Here is a 26264-nt window from a genome sequence, read left to right on the forward strand (position 1 = left end):
ATTACAGTGCGTGTGATGCAGCTGTTATTCCTGTTGTTTGTGCAAGGGTCACAGAATAGTTAATGCTATGCCGAAATGAGGGCTTAATGCCAGCCCTTGCATAAAGCTTGTGCTTAGTTCAGTAAAATGGAACAAAGGGTACTTGAAAGTCATGCACATGAGTGATTAATGTGTTTTAATACTGTATCACAATCTGCCATTATTTACTGCTTGGTGAAAGACTCCCCAAGTTGTCGCTATCCCCCTCAGTCTCGTGATGCAACAGTTCAACTCACTTCTGCTCCATCTCCGCGGTGGTCATTATCTTGGGCATGTTCTCTCCTTTCGCCATCGGCCCTCTACCCTTGTTGCAACGTGTCCTGACTAAGACCACTTACTTTGCTGAACGGTTAATATGATGTCTGTCACATGTATTTGTTCCTTTGTTTCTATGTGTTATTGTGATGGATTGATTCATCAATGAATGTTAATTCTTAAGCGTCATTTGTTTGTAAGAATTCGGTGTTTTTCATTCGGTATGTTTGTCTTTACCAACCCACACTGACCAACAGTCAAGTAACATTACACATCACCCCCCCCCCCCCCGCCAAATGTTAATAATGTCTAACGCTTATCAAACTTCGGTGCTTGTGACCCACTATTGTCGAGGTTTACATTTTCACGTGTAGTACGATGAATGCCATTTGGGACAACATAATCTGGCCCAGAAGAATTCAGAATGTGCATTTGTACATTTAGGTACAGCCAAGTCAGAGCAAGTAAAATATATTTATAAAGTATACATCGACTGAGATGTTACATTTTACTTTATCAGTAAAACGATGTAAATATGTGCAAACGCATGCAGAGGCTGTACATTTGCATTATCAACGATTTGTATATTCGACTGTTAAGAATTTTTTAACAATCGGATATGCAGAGTAGTCTACAGTATGTAATGTGACTCATCCAAAATAAATACAAAGTAACCTGCAATTTGCATGTAACATTGTGTTTATAAGTTACCATTTGCTTCTCTGTAAGATAAAATGCTCATTCTTTAGTTGACTGAACTCATGATTACATGTAGAGTGGCTGGGAACATTAATACTCACCATAATACATTTGGGAAACCACCTTATTTAAACAACTAAGCCCTTTTACCTCCAGCAAGGAGATGGTAATGATCGTCATCACGAATAAATGCGTGTATCAGTTGGTGTTAATCAAGCATTATGTGCCTAGTTAGTCGGATAGTGATGGGCGTGGAAACTTGACAGGGTTACTCCTCATTGCAGTCAAGGAGATGTCTTTTTACTTTATAGGTCAGAGAGCTGAACTTGGGGGACAGTTGGCAAAATCGATTCTGCCCCTATTTGATGCTGTCATTACTAGAAAAATTTTGTAATTGATGTTTTTGTTCTTGTTTTTCAGGAATCCGTGGCGAAATCAATGTCACCATCAAGGTGGATCTTTTTAACGACATCAATCGCTTCCGCCAGTCATCGTGCGGAGTCAAGTTTTTCAGCTGTGAGTGTTGGCTTGTGAATTATTTTCATGACTTTACTATTTATCGCTTTAGCTTCCCACTTTAACTGGATGCATAATATTTTTGCTATGTGCATTAAACGCACAGTTTTGGTGATGTCACTTGACATACAGGGCATGATGGGAAGACCAATGCAGTGATCACATTTGCGCTTTTTGTTGCCTAAAAGTCACTTTTTCCTTGTACTATTACGTACTATGCAGTTGGGTGCGCGTGTCAATTCAATGATTCTGTGCGCGTGTGCGTGCTCGCTCATAGCAACGTGCATACCACGGTGCTACCGTGCGCTGGCCGTGCACGGCTTTGTGGAGGAGCTGGTGGTGAACGAGGACCCCGAGTACCAGTGGATCGACCGCATCAGAACCCCCCGTGCCTCCAACGAGGCTCGCCAGCGCCTCATCTCGCAAATGTCTGGTGTGTAGAATCTCGCAGTTGACGCCTTAGTAGTGCAAAAAAACATTATTCTGGAGAAAAAAAGTCAGCTGCTCGCTTTTACTTTTCAGAGAGCATTGGCGGCAGTGACTAATTAGGATTGACCCCAGATCTGCTCTGGACTTCTGCCCTGCACCGGCATCTCCATAACCCTTCTAATTTCATCTTCTCATCTTTTCTCAACACACGCAGCCATAGTGTCACCGGCAGTGACACTCAGTTGCACTTGTAAAGCCGTTGGAAAAGACCAGTGTTGTTCTGTGTACGTGCTTCCGTGTGGGTGAGCAGGTGAGCTTCAGCGTAAGATTGGCTTGAAGGTGCTGGAGATGTTTGGCAATGCCGTTGTGGGCTACCTGCAATGCTTCGATTTGGAGGGCGAGTCTGGCCTGGTGGTCCGAGCCATCGGCACAGCCTGCACCCTTGAGAAGTTGGCAATCGCCACAACCACCGCCGCTCCTGGCCAGCCCAGCCCGCCTGTCCTCGCTCTGCTCGGCCAACGACGGGTCAGCCAACTTCAAACGCCATTTCCGCCCCTGTCAGCTGGCGCCACCAACAACAGCAACGCTCCTGGCACCGGCGTCCAGTTTCTGGTTGGTGAATCCAGCCCTGGGCCGCAGCAGCACCAGCACCACCAGCAGCAGCAGCAGCAACAGAGCCAGCCGACCCCCATTCCTCGCGACACAAAGGAGTGAGTAGCTCGCGTGCACAGAGGACCACTAATAATCAAAGGGCAAATCAAAAGATTAAAGTAGTTTGATGAGATAATAATGAGTGCCAAGGTGTGTTGGAATAGTGACTTGCCTGTGATTTGTGTTCCTAATTTAACCACACGATGTGAGGTCCTTTCAGACTTACAGACTTAACGTTTAAGACTCTTTGAATCTTTGTTTGTAACCGAGATGTGGTTAACTCTCGTTATGTGCAGTTCTGGGTGAGTCCCACTGTCTCTAGCCTGGAATTGTGATTCCAAATGGGAATATAGTATTGTGGAATTGCTAGAATTGTATATGTTCATTAAGTTCCACGAATTCATATTGAAATGAATGGGAATGCATAGGCTGTCGGAGAATCCCATTTGCTTAAATGGAGTGATGGGGAATATCCATTTAAAACTAATGGTTTTCTTTGAGAGCCTATGAATTTTCCAATGGAATGCTGTTCATGTGAATGACCGTTTTGGAGTGTTCATTGAATGAATGGGGATTCTGTGAATGATGAAGCTGCAAGAATCCACATTTAATTGAATGGGATTGACAGCATAGGAACCGTCCATAGAATATTTGTGCATTATCATGAAAGTCCTTGGATCTTCATTCTAGTGACAATTACATGGATCGCCACTAAATTTCAGGCTTTGGTAGTTTCAGAAGATACTGCTGATTTCAATGATGACATTGAGTTGTCAATAGATCAGAATAATGTTTTTCCTGGAGAAATCCGATGAGCTATGAAGCTCTTTTTCAGATATGCCTAGTTGATAGCACACTAAACCCTGTGAGAATCCCATCCAAGTGAATGGAGATTGAAATTTTGGAATCTCCCATGGGAAAATCACGATACCTGCAGGAATCGCCCACAGTAAAATGGTGAAAATTGTATTCAATTCCAACACAGAATCTTCCACTCCTAGTCATGGAAACAAAAGCGAACATATTGTTTTCCTTTTAATGAGGAAAGTCACACTGAATGTTTAAAATATACATTTCTGGAGGGGTTGTGTGCATGGGATTTTTGGTCAATTGTTGCCCAGCAAGTGTTGTATCCCAGGCACATTGCAACGCTTTCTCTCTGATTGCGACCCCCCCCCCCCCCCCCCGCCTGTCTTCGTGACCTGCCCTTCCCCATCCTGAACATGTTTCACCCATCAGACCCTCCTTTTCCTGATTATAATGCTTTCATGCCGTGTTCTATTCTGAGCTTGCAAAGTTACCGACGCCGTCCCATTATAAAATTTCTCGTGCACTCCACAAGCAGCTGTATTTATAGATTGAATGTTTTTTTATATATATAGTTTTTTTCCTGGCCCACACTCTGTTCTACGCAGTAACATACATTACTCCTGCTTAAAACACCAGTCCCTTTAACACCAAATTGGACCACTCTACCCTTTTAAAGTGATTGTATAACCCATAAATAACTTTTTCTGACATTGCAAACTGTCTCTTAGCCGCCTTTTGACAGTTGTTTATTTTGTACAAATTATTTCTGAAATACATAGTTATCTATTGCCTCCCCATGAGAATAGGGTTTCCCCTTTTTTCTGGCAACAAAACAGGTGTTAAGATGTTAAAACACCAAACTGAAACCTTTTACAAGGAATCATGTCTGTATTAACTACAATACTTGTGGTCAGAATGCAAACAAAAAACATACTGGCTCCAAAGAATGCTGTCTCTGGTGTGGACCAATCAGTTTCAAAGACAATGCATATATTATCAGATAATGTTTTTTGTTAGCATTCTGACCACAAGTATTTTGGTTACCATCATTATGGTGACCAAATCATCCAGAATGTGCTCAATCTCATCAGATATTGTTACTATATCTTTACAAGCGCTTCAGAAATGTGTTCATTATAGAGAATAGTGTTTTGCTGTCCTCTGTTTTATTAACATCTTTAATAACCTACACCTACTTCCACCAATAATCTGTCCTCTGCTGAACCAGTCTGAAATTTCTTACCTTTGTTTTGACAACTTCACCTGGGTCCTCTACTTTTATTTCAGTTTTCATTTCATTTTCTACTGCACTCTCTGAGTAGATACCACCATCACGTTGTCGGGCATTCGATTTTCAATAATGTCGAGTGATTTCTTGCTCAAATGCTAACCTCCTATTTACAGTCCTGAGACTGATTGAAATTCCACATTCATATCCATAGAACAACCAATATTGACTTGCCTACAAAGTGGTATTTATATTATCAACCCCCGGATGGATGATGGACTGTGTCAACCCCGGCCTGTATTTGAACTTAAAACCTTTAGATTGAGAGCCACTGGCCTTCAATGTTAATTACAAGCATTCCACAGCAAGACTTTAAACACATTAACTGTTATATTATTTATTTAATGAGGAAGGAATGTTAAGGACCTCATGGTTATTAGAAGCCACAAGCTCAGGTCTGTGATTATGCTGGCTCACAACTCCCTTTTCCTAAGCCTCCTCTTCTCTATTGTTATGGCAACCATACATTGAAGGTAGCTGCGGGTACAAATTGAGAAGTTATGTTCCACTGAATAACACCTTTTTACATCAGATCTTGAGTTTTTAATCTTGGCATACCATTTGCCTTGGAGTCAGTCGTGGTTTGTGTGTACCTGTAAACATGTTTATGTATTCACGTGCACGTGTACATGTACATCTCCATTGCCAGACACCGCTGTATGAGAGCCTCCCCACGGTGTGTGGGTATGGGGATTATTTCACCATACTTCACCATGCTGGTCAGTGTAGGTTGGTGGAGGAAGCGAGCATAGACGTTGGAACAGGACTGTAAAACGATCGATTTTTGCCTTACTACCCTCTGCTGGCAGCATAGGCTGTGCATTGTGTATCATGTGGTAAATGCATCCCATTACCCGTGGCAATGTATGATGAAGGTAAAGACAACAATGCTATACAGACGAAGGGGATGGATTGTGATGATAAAACCGATGGTCACGATATGTTGGTTTTAACAATTTCGAAGAGAACATTGTTCATTTCTGTGGCATCCAATCACCTCTGCAGCCCGCAGATGCAGCACACTCCAGTACATTACACAAGAGTCTACGTGACATACATTCATCTTTGTTATCCATAGCTATCCCAGATAAAAGCCGAGTGCTCTACATACCCTTATCCACGATTATCTGCGATCTTCATCAAATGCATTGGGACGCACAAAAAGCGGCATTCACGAATCACATTGGAACATAGAGATCCGATTAGTGACTTTAGTAGTCCATTGGCGGACGAAGTAACAACAACAACCGCCATTCGCCATTAAGTGGCGGTGACGTCACCACGACGCTTGTGCCAGGCCATGTGCACCTTGAGGCCACGCGAAGTGTCGAACGCCCGCTGGCAGGTCACGGGGCACACCCAGCAGGTGCCACGGGTCGACTGACTGAGATGACTGAAGTAAAACCACTTGTGACATGAGCCACAGTTATCTGGGAGCCTTGATCGTAGTTAATTGAATTTCAAAGGCTCCTGTTCTTAAACTATTAAAGGTTGATTGTCTTGTTCAGACTTCTTGCTGTGTGATGATGGCATACAGTGAGATAACGTTCTATAGACCAAGCAAGGGAGTCTCGAATGTTACCGAATATGAAAATGCTAAGATTGTTATGTAACTTAACCACATCCGCTCAGAAGAAAAATCCAATATACAGGGCGATCCTTTATAGATACTCCATTAATTTCTAGTGACTGTCTTCTCAACAGGTGAATTAATTTTGTGAAAGTGATGGCTCCATACCTTACAGAGGTGAGCATGTTGAAATTCTATAAGTTAATTGAGATTTGAGGCTTTGAATTAAAATGTGGTTTTCTGTATATTATCCCTCATTATTTTAGTGGGATAGCTATAAATGGATCACACTATACAGGTATTCCTCTACTTACGATGGAGATGCGTTACGACGAAACCCATTGTAAGTCAAAAATATCGTAAGTCGAAGATGGCCTAGCCTACCCTGGAGTCTTAAAGAAGGGTGATAATTTAGCAAAACAGAGCAATTTACAGTACCATACTGTATAAACTATATACTGTATGTATTAATTAATAATAATACTGTATTGCACTGTAAAATGTAAAGTAAAAAAACAAGGTAAATTCTATAGCCTACCTATATGAACTGCAATTTAATAGAAAGTTTTTTCAGGGAACAATCCTTACTGCATCACATCCCGGCAGCGTCCCAATGTACAGTATCGTACCTCGTACGCTGTTGCGTTTGCCTGCCGCGCGAAATTTAAAATATTTAAAAATGTTGTCGTATCGCTATCGCCATGGTAAGATCGACATATCGTAAGTCTGACCATCGTAACTCGGGGACATTCTCGATATTTTCATAAATTCCCAGGTGTTACCTGAACTGAAGTGCCCTTCTTGTGAAGTCGTGTTTTTTTTGTCTAGGCCTGCTATCTTCTTTTTCCAGTTTCTTCTCCTTGCGTTGGCTGTGGAGAGTATTGCAGCTCATCAGCGTGTCCTACTTTGCGATCCTCCAACAGGGTCCCCACCGTCCTCCCCTTACCGTCCAGTGTTTTTCATGTCCCCCTTAACGTTTCATTTCGTCCGCTCCCCCCTTTCTCCTCCGTAGGTTTCTGCCTAAGCGCACGCTGATGCAGAAAGGTTTCCACTCCACCCTGAGCAGCCCTGTGCAAACTGCTCGCAGCGCTGCCCTGGGACATTCTCTCTCTCTTTCTGTTCCCACCCTCCTGTCTTTCGGTACGGCAAGCACCCGATCCTAATGCCCTCTTAACGTTTCCCCTCCTATAACCCCCCCCCCTTCGTTCGAGCCACCACTGCCAACCACCTCCCACACACAAGCCTCCCCGTTGGCGAGGGAGCGGTTTCTCTAAATGGCAGCCGTTGCGGTGACTCTGTGGCTCGTGGGGGTTATGCATGTGTCGGAGCACTGAGCTGGCACCACTGATTTCTCCCGGGTGTCAAACCTCAGATCCAGCCGTCAGTTATGAAACGGTTCTTAAATGTAGTGAGTGTTACGGTTTCAGCCCGGTCATCAATGAGTGCACAAATGAACAGCTTCTTTGCCTAGCTTTCCATAATCAGACTTAAATCAGCTCTGAAGGCATGAATTGGTTGATGGTCGCATGCCAATAACTCCCTTGGAAAACAACACAAAAAAGAGCACGGTCTGGTGGCTGGGTTAGAGAATATGAGGGAGACACCAGATGTCATTGCACATTGCCATGATAACTGCGGTGTCTTGTCTATCATATTGGCATGTTTAAGTGCAGAGAATGAAGAGTATATTTTTGATCCTTTCCAGATCTTCTCAAGAGACAGTAAGAATGTGTCATCTCTTGGAATGATTATTGTCGCTATACCTGTCAAAGGCCTGTGATGCTCGACCCGGCTAGACTGCGCTTTTTTCAGCCATGCGGAATAAAGAGGATTGTTCTTTGCACTTCTTCCAGAGAAAGGTGTAAAACAGCGGTCCTGGCCTAAATAGAAGCCTTGCTGGGCCGCTAGTGCAATCATCATCAGCCCTGTAAACTGACCCTCGTTTTGTAAAAATGTTTAAGGAAAATTTTGATCAAATATGCAGCGACATGCTGTTCTTGTCGGCTTGTGTTTGGTATCAAGCATAGCATTTTATAGATTAAAAATAACAGTTTAAGTGCCAAATTTCACGTGAATATCTCTTTAATAGGAATTGTGAAATACGTAATACCATTTTTTTTATTATGGATAGATTGGTCCTTGCTTGCATATCTCTGAAGCAGGAGTTTATTACTATCACATTTTAATGTCCTCTTTCTGTCTGTGTAACAAAGGCATTTAGAAATCAGCTATGTGTAGCCAAATGAAAATGTGTTGCGTATGCGCGTTTGAATATCAAAAATCAACTTCTGTTGCCATTCTGGACCTTGCTATGTATCGGCCAGAATTGTGTGAGATTTATCAGAGGCGGCACTCTAATGCAAAGTAACAGCGCAATGAGAAGTCCTGACATGCTAAGCCAATTATTGTATCTGTAGATAAGGTCAAAGTCAATGATTGATTGGCTGGTGTAAATGTTCGGTTGGTGATTAGTTTGTGGTCAAGACTTTTCCCTTGTGAATGGGTTGCTCTCTCCTTTTTGCTTTTTTTCTAGAGGCCACCGGTTTGTGAAAGCCCACCCTTTGGTACAGCTTGCTGTTGCCTTTGCAGGACTTTTGTTTTACTGTGCTGTTAAATTGCTTTAAAGAAGCTGATCTGGTATTTGGCCAGCACTCGACTCATACAGTGGAACCACACCGCTCGCTGCATGTTGCGTGTGTATGGCACCGCGTGGAGCAAAACCCCCGACACGAATTGGTTCGCATGCGAGCCTGTGTCCTTAACCACGACTAATTCGTAAAGAATTACATCTCTGTTTGCCATACGAAGTTTCTCAAGTGTACCTTGCGTGGTGGTTTTCAGTTGGTGCTCACCTGCTCCACGACAAAAAGCTGTTGACCCAGAGGTCATGTTAATTACCGAAAAAAGGTGCTAACACTAGCACATGGTAAATCTACTGCTCGGTGCATTTTTTTTTGTAACGATTGACTTTGTGAGCATGTGCCCACTGTTGATCGACTGACTAGCTGGCCTTCAGTATTTTAGCTCGATTGTTTTTCTTTTTTATAACCTTAGACGGAAAAAGTGTGTGCTCGTTTAACACCAACTGACCCCTGAACTGCTGGATGCTGTGATGACAAGTTATTTTTAAAAGATTGTTTTTTTTTAAGTTTAATTCCATTCCCCAGCATGCACGGATGCAGCCCCTGCATGTGTCTGCAGGGCAGACAGACAAAAGGTCACCCCTTTACGAAGCTTGATGTTTGACAAGGAGGGTCACAATGTTAGCAAAGGCAGACACTGACCTTGACGCTAAAATTCCTGCCCACAACTGGTCACATGAAATTTAAATGTACACCTTGTGTCACCCAATTATTGGCATGTGAAAAGATGGTTGTGTGTTTTTTTTTAAATGAAACCTAAAAGAACATTTGTTATTTAGCTAAGTTTATATTGAAGTAGTTACATTACAACCATAATTGTTTAACCCCAATAGCTAACTGAGGGATAGTTCTTGAGATATATTTTTATTTAAACTTGTTTCTTTAGATATGAGTGGGGGGGGGGGGAGTGGGGTTGAAGATTTTCCTATAAGCCCAAAATCTCTGTGCTGCCTCTGCTAACAGGGCCCCATTTCTGGATGAGGCAGCGCTCCTGAGTCAGTCACCGCCATTATCGAGTCCTCAAAAAGCACAAACCACCAACTCGTTTTCTCCTATCAAGTCCTTCAGCCGACAGTCCTCCTCCTCCGACACTGAGCTGAGTCTGACCCCCAAGATGGGTAAGACCCCGTTCACTGCCAATGGCATGTCTTGTCCAGCCCTTATTGTCACCATACCACTAATCTTGCGTGTGACTCGCCCCCCTTGTCTGTCTTATTATTTTAGTTGTGTTACCCTGCCCTATTTGTCTCCCCATGTTCTACATTGTGATAACGGTGGCTATGTATTTAGTAGGGGTGTGACGATTCGTCCCTACTGTATACGTAGCCACCAACAATGAATTGTGACGATTAATGGTTGCGAATCAAAAATCGATTATTTTTGTAACACTGTCGTGAACGTAGTGACTTTTAGTGTGTAAAAGGGTTGTGTAAACACATGACATACAACGTATATGAATTGAAAAAAACATTGATTCTTACACACCCAGTAAATGTGCGTATTTTAAGCTCGAAGAATTAGTATCAATGAATCGGTGCATTCGTACACTCCTAATGTATAGCAAAGTGATAATTATGCCTGACAGTCAAAGTTGTGCAGATTCAGCAGTTTTATTTTTTCTGCATCCACCTCGCCATGCATTTCGATGGAGCATTAGTTTTGTGATTGGATAAGTCCTCTTTTGTTCTAAGATTAACTGTTTATTATCGGTAACACACACATTAGACTAACCACACATTAGACTAATGTGTGGGTGTCTTGAGCAACAATTATAATTGAAAATAATAAGTCTGGCTTCAGTCTTAAATTAATATCTATTCCTATATGACTATGGTTGCAAATATACATTTTGCAAATGATCAAACATGTACGGTCTTAAATAATTAAAGAGCATTTTTACAGATTTTTATTTTACCAGGTAAGGCCCACTGAGCTATTTAACTCTTTTTCAGAAGCGACCTGGCCACAAATGATGGCTCAACGAAGTGGCTTATCGTGGAATTGAAATCAGCCAAATACTCTTAAACACATGTCGCTAAATGTGGAGGGGAAAGCCGGACCACCTGGAGATCGGTTAGACGGACAGGACTAATCTATCCAGAGGCTTCGTCTAAATTAGAGACCAACAAATGTAAACACTCTCCGATGTGTATTTTTGTTAAGGTTATACTGCCGTCTTGTTCGGCATTGTTTCCAAAATTTCGTGCCACGTGCTGGGAGTGCCATTTCATCACAGGCTTTGTGCTCGAGGGAGAAAGTGTGCTGCTCAATTCGGTTCCTGAAGAAGCTCCCAGAATGTGAAGTGAAACGTCAGACATCGTGCTGAACAACGCGCAGCACAACCTGAAAATGCACCAGAGATGGATATTGCACAACTTCTATCGTTTCTTATTAAATTCACCTATTTGAATTATCCAGATAATAATGCACCGGTTTTTTGGTCAATTTATGGTGAACTTAACTGTTCTTCCTCTTCTCGTTTCTTTGCAATTAGGGAGTGTTATGCATTAATTGGTGATTTATTGATATTGTAAAACTTGCTATACATGAGAAGTTTTCTTTTGCCTCGATTGGTGTCCCAGGTCTTAAGCCTATTATTTATATGAGGTGCTGGCTCTGAGCTCGTCATAATATGAAACTTAACTACCTACCCGTCCACCTCACGATATCCTGTAAATAAAACATGAAGCCTTCGTCTGAGGCCCAGTAGTACGAATGTTTCCATGAACAGAAGTTACGACCACCATAATCACAATTAGTTGAAGTTGACTTTAAAACTTAGGTGACACATCCTTGTGGTTGAGAATGCAGTTTAAAGTGAGGAAGAGTTGAAAGGATAAATATCAGTCGCACCAAATTTGGCTTCAGCCATCAATTTGTTACAGAACTGTCTTGCTGTTACGCCAGCTGCGCTTTGAGACAATAAAGTATGAGTTAATACATTTTTTTTAGTTAAATTCTATTTACTTTCTGTTGCTCAGGCTGGGTAATTATAATCTCGGCTCGTATTTGCCTGAGGAAATCGTTGCACTTTGTTACCATGGTTTTCAGGCAAATAACGATCCAAACTGAGATGAAACACCAGTTGCTGCTGTCTTAATTGAGAATAATTTCCAGGGTAGGGTAGTTGTTAAATAATGAAATGAATAGCGGAACAGTAATTGAATTATTTATTGCAATTGTATTATGCTGGGTAGCAACTTGGCAATAGCATTGAACTGTCAATTGTAAGGTTTGAAGTGCATTTTCAGGATTGGGGGTTTGACTCAACCCGTTATCCGTCCATGGTCAATACGGATGTTGTTTTGTTAGAAAAATCAGTAAAAGAGAATGGCTTACAAATATAACGATACTGATGAGACAATCTAAACGCTGAACCATGCAACTGCATGCGAAGCGAAACCAGAACTGCTCATCAGCCCTTTTGTCAATCCACCGCTGGATGTGAGGGCCTCCCAAAACTGTGCGAGTCATGGGGGTTATTTAGCGATACTTTACCACGCTGGTCAGTGCGGGTTAGTGAAGGTGGCGGGCATAGACGTGGGTGGCATAGCACGGTGCAAGCGGCACTGCCCTCTGCCACCCGCAACGTAGCACGCCTGCTCTTTCCCGTCCGCCAGTGCCTCCGCGTACCCCTTGTCCCCATCTCCCCCCCTCCACCCAGCGGGTGTCGGCAGTGGCAGCGGTGGCCGGGATGGAAACTCCATGAAGATGCTGAGTCGGCAGCACACGACCGCTACCATGGACCAACTGGTGAGACAGCACAATCCTTCTTCCCTGCTGGCTCCTTTCTGAGAGAGACACCACTATGGTGCCCTGGTTTTGTCGATGTCCCAATCACCCGAGATGTGCCTGATCGTGTCAGACCTCGGAAGCCTGGTCTTGTACAGTAGTTGAGTGGCTGTGAGGTGGCCAGAAGATGGCAATGCGGAGTGTTACCCATGTGTGTGTGTGGGGTTTTTCCTGCGTTCTCCGTTTTCCTCCCAAATGAGCAATCTCTCATCCTGTGCGCGTGATTACTATGCGCGTTGAAATTGTGAAATTATAATCCACGCAGCCAGGTCCGGAACATTTTTCCTGTACTGCCGTTGCTTGTCTGCCTCACAACGCCTCAGGTTTGAGGTCTATGCAAATGATAAGTTACCCATGATTTCTCAACCCTGCCTCCAAAGCACTGGATTATAGACATGCGCTGCCACTCTTGATTTGTTCATGTCTTAAGATCCTTGCGTGCTTAGACTGTTCTCTTTCCAAGCTCTCTTCCCTCTATTACCATTATCATCTCTTCTCTCCCAAAAACTCACTTTAATACTCTCCTTAATCTTATTTTCTAACATTCTCTAGTCACCTTGACACTTTAAGCTATCCCTCGCCACCAATCATATTTTTCTACTAACCTCCCCCCCCCCTCCTCCCCATGTCCCATCTAGGAGTTCCCCTTCTTCACCCTGACCTCCTTCCCACCCGGGTTCCTCATCCACGTTGCCGGCGTAGTGAGCGCCCGCTCGGTCAAACTGCTCGACCGAATTCACAACCCTGGTGAGTGCTGTGGATTCCATCCAAACATTTCTGCACACACACCTCTCCTGCCTAAACCATTGCCACTGCAGTTAAAGTGCTCTGCATGGCTCTGTCTCATAGTTGCGTAAAATTGTGTTCACTCCAGTTTTCAGTTTTCCACCCGGGCTGAAATATGTGTATTTTTTTTTGTGCAGACATTTTAAAAATGTCTTTTTAGATTTCTATTCTTTTTTAAAGCTGGCTGAGGGTCCACCCTGGGGTTGTAATGGCGATGTCAGAATATTGAGCCAGGGTTTTATTTTGGGCGCCAGTCATCCACGTTTAAACCAGTTCCTCATGCATAGTCTCAGCCTCATGGCTTATGACTGTAAAAAAAATGTTTGCGAGAAATGTGTTGTTCACTTAGTTTGGTTTATATATCTATGAAACTTAAACACTTCAGATATGTTAGATAGATCACATCCAGCGAACCACTCTTTACTGGGCATCAAGGACAACCTTCAGTTTTTTTATGGTCAGAAAAAACGATTTTAAATCATTCCAACGGTGTTCCCGTGGCGTAACCTTTTACAGCTCTTCGGAAGCATGATGCGATCATCTTCTGACTGACGAAATTCCAGAATAACTTGTGTTTGACTGATGACTCCATTTGCGCAATTGGAGTAGAATTTTCTTATTGTTTCGAGCAAAATATATTGGATACATGCATCGAATAATATGCAGGAGAAAGTATTATTTACACACAATTTATTCGAATTGTGTGTTCTATTTCTCTGATGCTGCAAACACAACTTTGCAAATGACATACAAAACCAATACAAATGAGACTCTATAAATAAATAAAAGATGTTTTATTGAATGGAATCACAACGCTTCCATCTGTAGCACTGAAAATCTGTACCATTTGATAAACACCCAATGTCTGATGAAGTCAATCGCAATTAAATTCATCAGTTGGTAAGTATCAGTGAGTTTTTTGACAGTAAAACTCTTCATCATGTTTTTTTTATCGAATGCAAAAATCTTCAACAATTGACACAAGCCTTGATGTGGTTGTTGTCAATTGGTCAATCTGTGGATAACGTTATAGGTTCTGTGAGAACTGGAGTAGAAAATGTGTGTTGTGAACTAATTATATCATTCTCCATTACCTCAATCCAAACTAGGCTTGAATATGAATGAAAATGTCATAGACTTTGAAGTGGTTCTTTGGCTCAATCAATGAGCTGCTGAGATCTTGGCTTTAATTATTGTACTCCCACCCAAGATTATTAGAGATGTCAACGTGTAGCAACCCTGATGGTCTCAGCCCAGTCACCTGTGATTGCACAAAAAAAACCCATCTGATTTCGCTAATTAGTTGATATATTCCAGCCTTTAGACCTACATCTGTAATCATTGAGGCAGGTGCGGGTGCAAACTGCTCACTTGTTTTCCAGATGATAAAAGCAGGCTACACGGGTAAGATGGACCCTTGGTGAATGCAATGGGAGACCTATGAATCCATTGTTGAGTCCTTAAACAGTTTTATGGGTGGAGCAATGGCACAGTGGTAAGCTTACTGCATTGACCTGAATTTAATTGCCGGCAACAGCTGACATCAGTGGCGGGTGATATCTGAACTGGTCCTGGTTCCTCCTTCACTAACCCGCACTGAACCAGCATGATGAAGAATGGTTAAACAGCCCTTCCAACAGAGAGAGTATGGGGAGGCCTTCATCCAGCAGTGCATTGGAAGAGGGCTGTAGCATGTAATTATTGTCACCCGGCTTGAAAGCGTATACTTATCAGGGATGTATTTAAAATATCTTGCCGTGCACCGTGATGCTTTTCACGCACATTTTTATTGTTGTTACACATGCAAATCTAAACGTGTGGGTGGTGGCATATCCATGCGTGTCCTATTGCGATGAGAAGTCTCATGTATAGTGTCTATGCGGCCTTGGCAGACTCTGAAAGTGGCATTATATGACAGACAGTATGCACGTGGTCTCCTAAAGGTCAAAATCAGAGCTCGTGAAATACAAAATAATCAATAATTAACATCCCTTTGGCAATACACACCGCTGGATGCAGGCCCCCCCGCACACTTTCAGCCCTAGGGGTCGTTTGATCATGCTTCACAATGACGGTCAGTGTGGGTTAGTGAAGGGGGAATGGGGTAGCCAGTGCCAGGTCAGGTATTACTCGTCACTGATGCTCGTTGTGGCTTGGACTCAACCACCATGGCTGACAGAGCGTGGTAAGATCTTCATCCAGCTGTGGATTTTCAAAGGGTTTCAATATATATAATACGATCTTTGGTTTTAAAATTATGAGTGCCTGTTATAATTTTGTATGTATGCATGCATGAGATATGTGTGTGTGTTTAGTGCATGATTGTGAGACTGCATACTCAATGCTTATTTGTAATAGTGAGTCTGTGCACACATGAGCAATGGAATGTAATATTTGAAACAAAAATTGGTACCGGAATTTTAAGTCTAAAACTAAACAAATAGTTTAGTAGATGTAGCCCTCACTAAATTTAGTTTCTCACTGAGCAAATGCCATTCATATAATGAAAATCCAGTTGATGCTTTGGGAGTCATATGGCTTTGTTTTTAGTACCCAAACTCCACAAGTGTAGCCAGTCAAATGGTTTGAGCTTGGTTGATCAATAATGTACAGAAAAAAACTATCGTATAGATTGTTTGCTTTGTCACGTAAGTTGGCCAATCACAACTATTTCAGAGAGAGAGAGAGCGTAGGCACATTGGACTATTCACATGTGGTGAGCCTCTATTTGTGGAGCAGTAAGGAGTCTTGTGAGATTAGTTTGTAGAAGCCGCCTGTGACTTCAGAAGAATTGGTCATCCTCCTGGGCTCTTGAAATAATGACGCCATGATGTGCTTTAATAAATGTCCCTCTATATAACCATAAAAGTCTCGTCAAATCTGGGTACACCTTTTTCAAGAGTGTCCTGCATTGGGGATGGTTGGGCAATTCCATTGGCATGTGGGAGGAAACCAAATAACATGGTAGAATCCATAGATACAAGGGGATTAAGTCTCTGCATAGATAGATTTAACATTGTACAAAGCTATATTGCCATCACATGGCCACTGTACAGCCCAAGCTTTTAATACCTGGGATTCCCAGGCAGTGTCTTAATCCAAGTACTAAGCAGACTTAATCTGTTTAGATTCTCACATCTAAGATTGGGCATACTGAGGGTGATTTGGTGGAAATTCCACGTTATTGCGGTAAGGTCCAGTCTCCCAAGTACAGCCATTGTTAAAGTCTCCCAAGTTAGTGCTCTTTTAGTGAACTCTGAGGGCCATGAGGAGTTGACCTATGACAAAGATTGTGAGTCGAGTGATCTACCACCTGACTAAAGATCATTGTTATTTGCTGAATTTTTAAAAAAAGCCCAAAACGTAACACTGAAACCAAGACTGTACATTAATTTCATTTGTTGGGCTTTCATGTGTGCATGCATGTGTTTAATGCGTGTTTGTGTGTATGTGTTTGTGTATGCGTGTTCTCGCTCTTACACGTTGATGGTTTCTAACGCCTTTGCTGGTTGCTCTTCCAAACTCAGCCTTTGTCGGGATTATGGGTAACACCCGCTCTCACAAACTGCTTGACTGGAATAGTTTCGCGTCAGGTATCGTGTTGGCTATCAAAACCTCACCCTTCACATCCATAAATAACCTTGTATATCTGTCTGCCATTATACCCGGCTGCTTGCTCGCTTGCCCGCTCACCTGTCTGCCATTCCCCTGCATGGATGCGTCGCCTTATCACCTTCCCGTTCATGGCACTCCAGTGACAGACGGCATTATCATCATTGTTATCCATATCCTTATGATCATCGCCCACTTTGGCTACTTCGAGTCAATGGTCCCTTACCATCTCGTGTTTTAACTGCCAATATGTAACACCGATGAAAGTGGTTATTACAGATTGAATTTTTTACCCAGAGAAACTCCACTGTGAACACAGGACACATTTTAGGAGAAGCCATAATTTGTATATTTGGCAAATTCCTTTTTTGACGTATTTTTCTTTGGAATTGACAAATCATGGATAAGTAGAGATACTTTACATGTGTAATGACGACTTGACACACTTCTCTTGAGAGATGGCACTTCATTGAAGACACGTTCACTTTACATCAGGTGGAAATCCCACGTCAACAGCCCAGTCTCCCGCGCATCTCCCTTATTTCTCAACACGAGGCCACGCCCCCCTTCTCGATCATACTCGCTGATTTTGGACGCTCGCTCCACCAGCAGACTCCACCGTCCTCTTCTGTCACCTGACCATGCCCCCCTTCTCGAACATACCCGTGGCCACCAGTCCCTTCGCACTCACAACTGATACCCCTGCTGTCATTACCTCTCGTGGCCACTGGTGCATTCGTGCTGTAGGTTGACCTCCCTGTCATTACCTCCCGTGGCCACTAGTCCCCTCACACTTCATGCAGGCTCTATTGTCATTACACATGTAAGAGAACATCAATCAAATACTGCCATACGTCAGGCAGAAACTTCCAGTTATGTTGAACACCTCTTCCAAGAGATGGGCTTTGAGCATATCATGGCTCTCATCCTTATGTAATCCACAATCCCCACCTCCAAGTAGTTAACTTATTAGTGCTGTAGTTGGTTTACAGAACCAAAGCCATAATAAACCTCATTTGTGTAAGATTATGGAATTAGCGGGGGGGGGGGGGGGGGGTGTAATGAAGGAAGGATTGTATAGCCCGGATGATTACGGAATGGGTTTGGTAACCGTCTTCACTTTTTTATAAAAACTAAAAATATCAAAGTACCTGATAGACACTGAACACATTTTTTTCCTGATCAAATTTAGTGAAGTTTATTGACCTGGTGATTATGGGCTGAAGTTTCTGTCAAAGCACTTTGCCCAGCATTGCTAACATTCTAGTTTGAGCCTCGTGACTGGCTGTATAACACAAGTGAAGCCACATTTTTCTATAGTTTGTCATTTAAGTCAATATGAACAAATTCAAATTAAGGTTTTTATTTTGTATATATATACAACCAGCTACTCCTGATTTAAATGCAATAAGTTCCTAGAGTTTGATGATCTCAGCCCAGTCATGAATGAAATGTAGTTTTCCCTCAGTTTGACATCGCCTATCATTGCAGGGTACATTTGTGTATACACATCATAAAGATAGACTGCTGGGGAAAGTGCTGTTAGTGAGCAGCTCATGAAGGCTGGCACGACACCCGAGGGGGTGGGTGGCCAACACCACGCCCGGCTACCTTTGTCTCCCCAGTGGTGATGTTTACGCACCACACCAGGTACTCATTTTTAGGCTGAGTGGACCTAGGGGAGGCCCAGGACCAGTTCAGATAATCGTCACTGTACACACCGATATATACACGCACACACAGATATGTGCTGTGGTGAGTGTCTCGGGGTGGAGAGTTGGCGCATTGCCGAGTGCACTATGAACTAAATTTGATTCCCAACCACGGCTGACATTGCTTGGAAGTAATATTTGAAGCGGTTCCTGTTCCACTCGTTTCACCAAGCTGCACTGACCACTGTGATGAAGCATGGTTGTACAACCCCCATCTCCGACGTGGTGTGTGGAGGGAGGCCTTCATCCGGCAGTGAAGTAACATCTGTGCAAAAGAGCTTCATAGCTCATCGGAAAAATATTCTGACAAAAAGGGATGTTAATTCTTCTTCTTTATTACCAGAATAGTTGATGATTGACATGCGCTGACACATACTTAAACAACAACAAAAACAATGAAAGGCATTGTCTTGTGGCTGCTGTAAGATGCCTTTTGAAGAGATATGAAATAATGTCGTTCTGAGCGGTGCCTTGATTCGTTCATCAATATGATGAAGCTGTTCCTCTAGGTGATTTAACTGCTTTATGCTTTGATGGTGGGGGGGTACCTATGTTGTGATGGTTGCTCATTTACTTGTCTGCAAGTAGGTATATAACGCAGGCAACCCCCTCTGTGCAATGCATCAGCCACACTTCCATAGCTACGAATTATAGGCACACATACCCTCCACACTTGGCATTAACACATTCCTGCGAAGGGAGCTGGAAGGAACGTTGGGTTGCTCGGTCAATGGCCTGCAGGGTCAACGGCGGCGTGGTGTATTCCGCAAATATGCCTGACTGAGGGCGGGCACAAGCCGGCGTGAGTAGGTTAAACGTTGAGTTTTATAAGGGCACTACGGGGTGACCAGCCCCTCCCCACCCAGCCCCTCCCCACCGTCCCCACCCAGGCCCTCCCCTCCTTCCCCTCCCCACCCAGCCCCACCCAGCCCCACCCTCCCCACCCAGCCCCTCCCCTCTCTCCCCTCCCAGCCCCTCCCTGCACGACGGGCGGACACAATAATCCCCTGTGGGCTGGTGGAACCAGTGGGTTCCTACCAGTATAATTAATTAATCACTCCTTGTAAATGCCAAAGTTACATTAGGGCACGTGTTCATTTTCACCACGGACAGCTTCTAACCACAATTCTTACAAACACGACCATCTCCCCAACCGACTAGTGTCTCACCATCTCCACAACAGGTGGTTCACTTTCCATCTATTGCTTGAATAAGCCATCACAGATTGCCAAGGCTTTAAGAAGTACAAAACAAAATGTATTTCTTGACCGGGCTGAAGCCATCAAACTCACCGATTGAGATCTCAATTTATTCTTGGGTGGCTGGAAACTAAGTTTGAACTCAGAGTCTTAGCATTTCTGGCAGGATTCTTTTTTGTTACGACAGGCAGTAGCATCAACCCTTCTGAGACACTAGGACAACTTATAATATAAACTTGTGAACATGCTAATTGGGAAGTAGCTGGTCGTTCAACCGTGCAGACATTTACTCTTAGCCGTAGGATCATTCCATGTCTATTCCATGCCTGTTGCCCCTTGACCTTTGAACCACAAGATTGTCTTTGGAAGCCAGTGCATGCACTTCACCTCTTTGAGGTTCTATACACACGTTGCCTCAACACGACAGTTAAATTGCTTAGGGCAGCAACAACCGCAGTAGAAGGTTGAGTAATTGTGTTCATTAGGGAAGGTCACTTCGTCAAATATTTGTGTGCTCTGAAACTGCATTGAAACGACTTGAGAGGAGGTGGGCTGTAACATTCCTGTACAAGTGATGGGTGGAGCAGTGGCACAGTGGTTGGTGCACCACGTTGTGAACATGACAACCAGAGTTAATTTCCTGGATATGGCTAACCTTATTTGTGAACAATATCTGAACTGAACAGTATGGTGAAGTATGGTAAAACACCCCCCATGGCCGATACAGCTTGGGGAAGCCTACATCCGGCAGTGGATTGATAAAAGTGTAGATTTTTTTATTGGATGTAGCTATCCATGTAAATATATCATGAGTAAGTTTCAAAATGACAATTGATCAGGTTAGTTAATGGTCATAGTGTGACCTACAGGTCTATGGACGAAAATTAACAATTGTATGGTGTTCAGATTAAAGTCTTTGTGTTTTAAGCTGGATGGCAGCAAGCACAATACACACTTTAAAATATGGTTTAACATTTGGGCTTCGCCCACAGTGTTGGCAAGCAATTCAAAGATAAGTTAGAAACCCTTGAATAGAAGTCCATTATTTCATCCATAAACAAACACTTCTGGATATGGTGGTTAAGTCAGTTTTGGCATGAACTTAACTAAATTCTTTCCAAATATAAACCTAAAGTGAGTACAGTAAATGTATATATATGAATAGGTTGTTATTGCTCGAATTACATTGTGTGCGTGTGTGATACGAAAAGCAGACAACCCAATCAACTGCCCCATCCAACTCGCCCACACAAGTTCGTCACACTCATCTCCACCCCAAACCTCATCCCATATACACCACACCTCCCATAAACACCACACATCTCCCACGAACACGACAGACCTCACAATACCCAAACGCCTCCACGTATAAGCGCATCACGTTTTGTCCCTCTCGTAGTTATTTGTATTATCTATTTTGCATGTGATTAGGCCAACCTGCCCTAGAGACTCTGCCTCTCATCCCTATCTAAATGCATGCTGTACTGGCTGAATGCTTTGTTTAATACATTTTTATTGCAATGTGTTTTGTCTTCTTTGGTATTTTTTAAAATATTTATCGATGCTGACAACCGTTAATACCTTGGCCTCCACAGCAGAAACGCAATGTGTCTGCATTGTTGCGTCCTTGAAGCCGTGACTCTTTCGATGGTCCAGTTGCGTGCACATTCACCACGTCCGTTATGCTCGTTTGCTTTCTGTTCTTAAATTTAACCCCAGGCGGACGGAGTGGCTCACTTTACTGATGCTGATATGCGAATGCCCAAACTCACAGCACTGAGCTGCCACCACTGAGATCTCATGACTTAGAATCCCAGACTCGCATTCATCCCTGATACAATCACGTTCCCAATGTTTATGATCGCAGACCAATCACTAGCGTTTGTTGCGTTTTGATGAGATACAGCCCAGCTCTGAGGGGTTACTTGACAAACGTGTGCTAAGTGAACCGGGAACTCGTTGACATATCTCGAGAGAGAATTATGCCTCTGAAGGGGAGACCTTTCAGAGATATCTGTCAAAGACCTTCAATATATTAGATAGCAAAATCGTGCTCTGCTGTATTTCAATGGTGGGGGGTGGGAGGGGGGGTGGCTAAAATAAAAATAAAAAGATCTTAAAATATTTAGCAGTAATACTTTCTGATTTTGTAATAGGTGAAATTGAACAGGTGTTGATGTGTGCAGGACACAGTTTGTCACACTAAATCATGTGCCACAATTGTCCAATAACTGATTTGCATATTTCTTTAAATGTGTCGGTTGTTTACAAACTATGGCTTTTCACATTTTCGAACTGGCACAATTTTCAAGCTAGCTCATTTACGTTTGTATATTTTAACAAGCAAGAAATTTTGTTAGAATTCACACATTAGTAATAACCACATTAATGGACATTTCCCACAAACATGTTAGGTCAGTTATGGCAGAAACACTTGCTGCACATACTGTTATCTTGTCAAAGTATTTGTGTTTTTTATGTTCAAAAAAGCTGTATCGACTCAATCGTAATTGTTTTATGAATATAATGAAATGAAGCTATGTGTACCGTCACTTTGCTGTAACTGACATAACATGTTTGTGGAATTGCCATAAACGTCAAATCTAACTTGTTAAGCTTTATATTCATAATGCATTCCAGTAAGCTCCTTGATATAACAATTTGGGCTACATTCACTAGTAAGGATATCAAGCAGATGAAACCTTTTGCAGGCAATTTTATACTTTTTCCGCACTTCGTGCACTTGAAAACACAAACTGTGCTATCTGCAGTAACTTTTGCTCTTCTCAAAACTAGATCATTATTGTATGTTAGGATGACACAGTACGATGCAACGTTTGGTATAGCAATTGCACTTAAATGAATGGTACATTAAACGTTCTTACGTACCTGTAGTTAACAGGGCCTCTCATGCAAAAGTGGTTTCAAATTTAATGGGACTGTCAACTACTTAACGGGCACTGATTTGACTTCACAATGTGAGCATTTGAATTTAGCCCAATGCGATGTATGTGATCATAGGCCTGTGCCCACTTGTTTTTTTCACACCTCCATTCACCAGCTATTTGTTGTACGTGCTTGTCCATGCATATGTGTGGCGTGCTCATGCACACATACTGCCTCTGTGCTTTTGTGAGTTGACGCATTCGTAAATTATTGCACATCTGTTTACTTCTGCGCGTGTTTGTTCGATGTGCTGCATCTTCACATCTGCTCGTGTGCATACACTTGTGTGTGTGCTTGGTTGTGTGTGCGCGTATAAGTGTGGATGCATGTTTGGATGCACGTGTGCCCTTGTATGTGTATGTGTGTGCACGCTCATGTGGAAGCGCATGCTTCTTCACAGTTTGCATTGTGCTCATGTGTTTCTGTGCTCGTGTATGCGCACTTGATTGTTTATACGCTTGTTTTTAGGCGCGTACTGTTGCTTACGTTAATGTGTGTGTGTGTGTACCTGCTCGCCCACCCACCCACCCGGTAGAGGAACCTGAGACACGGGACGCCTGGTGGGCCGAGATCCGGCAAGAGATTAAGTCTCACGCCAAGGCCCTAGGCTGTCACGCTGTAGTGGGGTACAGCGAATGTACCAGCATATGGTGAGTGTTTATGAGCTGATTGTCGCCAACCATGACAGACAAATCTGAGCCCAAATATGCTGTGTGTGCTTCTGTGTTCGTGTCTCTTCGATGGTGGATTAGAACCAGCAACATTCGGAAAATATAGGTTTCAAACAGTTGAGCTTTGTATTGTAGAAAATGTCAAACCAGGTTCTGGCAAGTCGTGGAGTTGATGGTTTAAGAAAGGTCACCAGTTTGTCATAATATGCATTTGGTTTTCGAAAGGTCATCACAGCCAATAAATATTGTTTATGCCACCAAATGTCAATATTGTTGTATTCATTATGGTGGATCTTGCAACTATTACATGGACCACACCCTAACTTCAGGGTCTGCTAGGACTTACTGAGCAATGGACATAATTAATGAATTCATTCATTACTTTTCGCAGAAACTTTGTCAATCCGCTACAGTGTCGGTCGTTGGGATTTGCTGATAATACTTTACCATTGTTAGTTGCTGAAAGCGTGGGCAACTGAGACCGCTTTCGATATCACTCGCCACTCGTGTGATATCGAAAGCGGTCTCAGGTCGATGGGTTCATAGCGCAGTGGTTCCCGCAGCGCGCGAACCACTGGGCCACTGCTCTGCTCCCAGCGGAATCCCAGTGCCATTATAATACAGTATTGAGAGGAAACTCACTTGACGGATTTACTAACCCAACTAAATACCTGCGTAACCATGTCTTTTGTAAATGAGGCAAAGCGGAATCCCAGTGCCGTTATATTACAGAGAGGAAACTCACTTGACGGATTTACTAACCCAACTAAATACTTGCGTAACCATGGTCTGTTGTAAATGAGGCAATGCGTCACAGCAGCAGTCTTCCACGTAACACTGCGTGTGTGTGTGTCTGTGCGCGTTCCCGTGCAGCGAGGAGGTGTGCATCCTGTCAGCGTGCGGCACTGCGGCCGTACTCAGCCCCCGGCTGGTACAGGACAATGGGGGCCGCGCACCGCCGGCACTGGGGGCCGCCACCGCCGTGCCCCCCGCAGAGGCGGCGCGCCTCTCGTGGCAGGCTGGCATGGGCGCCAACGACGGGCGGAGGGACGTGGAGCACCACTCTCGGCAAACCAGCCGCGATGGCGCCGCCACCCTGCATGGGTAATGGAGAATCTTAGCTGCTACGCGGGTAGTGGGCGGGTTCGTCAGAGGAGTAGGTCGGGCCAAAGTGAAATACCCAACTGGTTGGTGCAGTGGTTGGAGTGAATGGACTTGTGTTCAGTATTGTTGCGTTTTAGGTCGACTCAACACTCTGTAGTAAATTGAGTAGCATTTTATCGGATGTCAGCAGTGGTCGACATCAGCATTCAAGCGCCAGTGCCTATTTTGCTTATGCACGTACATGCGTGCACGTTTACTTGTCCGAGCCGCGCCATTGTACGGATGGTTTTACATTGGCAATTGCCGAGCCAAGTCGAAAGTAGACCATGAAACTCTGGCCCTCATGAGACATGAAGGCAGGGCCGGGAGCGAGTTTAAGCGACTCATTCAGTGCGGCACGGGGTCTGCTTCTGCAGAATTTTTGTGATTTAAAGTTTGCACGCGCTGCGACCGTGTGTGTATGCCGTGGGGAGCGGTAGTGTAGCGTTTAGCGCGCTGCGCTACGAACCTGGCAACCCGGGTGTGATTTCTGCTCACGGCCAACACCGGTGACGATTATCTGAATCGGTCCTGGGCCTCCCCTAGGTCGACTCCCCCTCAAATGAGTACCTGGTGTGATGTGTGAGCATCGCCACTCGGGAGACAATGGCGGCCGGGCTTGGTGCTGGCCACCCACCCCCTGGTGTGTTGTGCCGTCCTTTATAGGTGCTCGCTAACAGCACTTGCCCCAACAGTTTGTTAAGGCTAGACGGGGGATCTTCTGTGTATGCCGTGTCCTCCTTTCGCAGCCCGGACGAGTCGAGCTGCAGCTTCTGCCACGTGCCGTACGACGAGCTGAACCTGCCGTTCCCAACGCAGCTGGGGCCGTGTGGCTGCTGCAAGCGCCACAAAGTGCCCGACTTCCTCTTCACCACTGTGGACCCCCCCTCTGAGCTGCCCATAATTGGCAAGGGCTGTCTTGTGCAGGCCAGGTGAGCACTGACCGCGACTGCCGGTAGTGGAGGTGTAAAGGTGGAGTCCTGCAAGTACTTGCTGCACTGCTGGTGGAAGAGCCTCCACTAAAGGAAAATCTAGAGGCCCCCCGACAGGGTTTTTGGCCAACTTTTCCACACCGGCCTACCGATCGACTAGCTGCGGTGTGCCTATTTTTGCTGCCAGATGGACACAGTCTGGGGGAATTTATAAATGTTGTTCCATTGCTTCCACTGCGGCTTCAAACAGGACCATTGGTGAGGGCTTGTATTGTCATTGATGGTTATTTTATATCTTGACTAGCTTTACTTACCCGGCTTCGCCCGAGACTTGGATTCTTGTCTTGGATTAATACACGGCCTACGCGGAGGGTGGTGGGGGGATGCGTGACGTCAGCAGGCACACTGCGTGACGCTGCCGCATGCGGGTGACGTCACAGATGTGACGTCACCGCTCACTTGCCGTGCAATATATTATATTCATTATTGCGCCCCCCCCCCCAAATACAAGCGTCTATTTTTATACTTTTTGCATTGTGTACAGTCTGGAAGCTACCCATATGCCAAATATC

At 43.9% G+C, this 26264-nt stretch overlaps 1 protein-coding gene across 6 annotated transcripts in view; it reads left to right on the forward strand.

The window, feature by feature from the left end:
* The window catches only part of C2CD5 (C2 calcium dependent domain containing 5), a 58789-nt gene that overhangs the window by 10692 nt on the left and 21833 nt on the right, over positions 1-26264 (forward strand). For all 6 annotated transcript variants that reach the window (XM_061559906.1, XM_061559908.1, XM_061559905.1 and 3 more), the window contains exons 5-13: positions 1414-1509; positions 1787-1942; positions 2249-2648; positions 9863-10017; positions 12564-12652; positions 13330-13438; positions 23482-23596; positions 24491-24721; positions 25510-25692. In XM_061559906.1, the coding sequence (XP_061415890.1) occupies positions 1414-1509; positions 1787-1942; positions 2249-2648; positions 9863-10017; positions 12564-12652; positions 13330-13438; positions 23482-23596; positions 24491-24721; positions 25510-25692 (1534 nt within the window). The remainder of the gene's footprint in view (positions 1-1413; positions 1510-1786; positions 1943-2248; positions 2649-9862; positions 10018-12563; positions 12653-13329; positions 13439-23481; positions 23597-24490; positions 24722-25509; positions 25693-26264) is intronic.

Source organism: Lethenteron reissneri, chromosome 26 (genome assembly GCF_015708825.2).
Source record: "Lethenteron reissneri isolate LAM-NWPU_2019-01 chromosome 26, ASM1570882v1, whole genome shotgun sequence".
In the NCBI taxonomy this organism is placed as follows: domain Eukaryota; kingdom Metazoa; phylum Chordata; class Hyperoartia; order Petromyzontiformes; family Petromyzontidae; genus Lethenteron; species Lethenteron reissneri.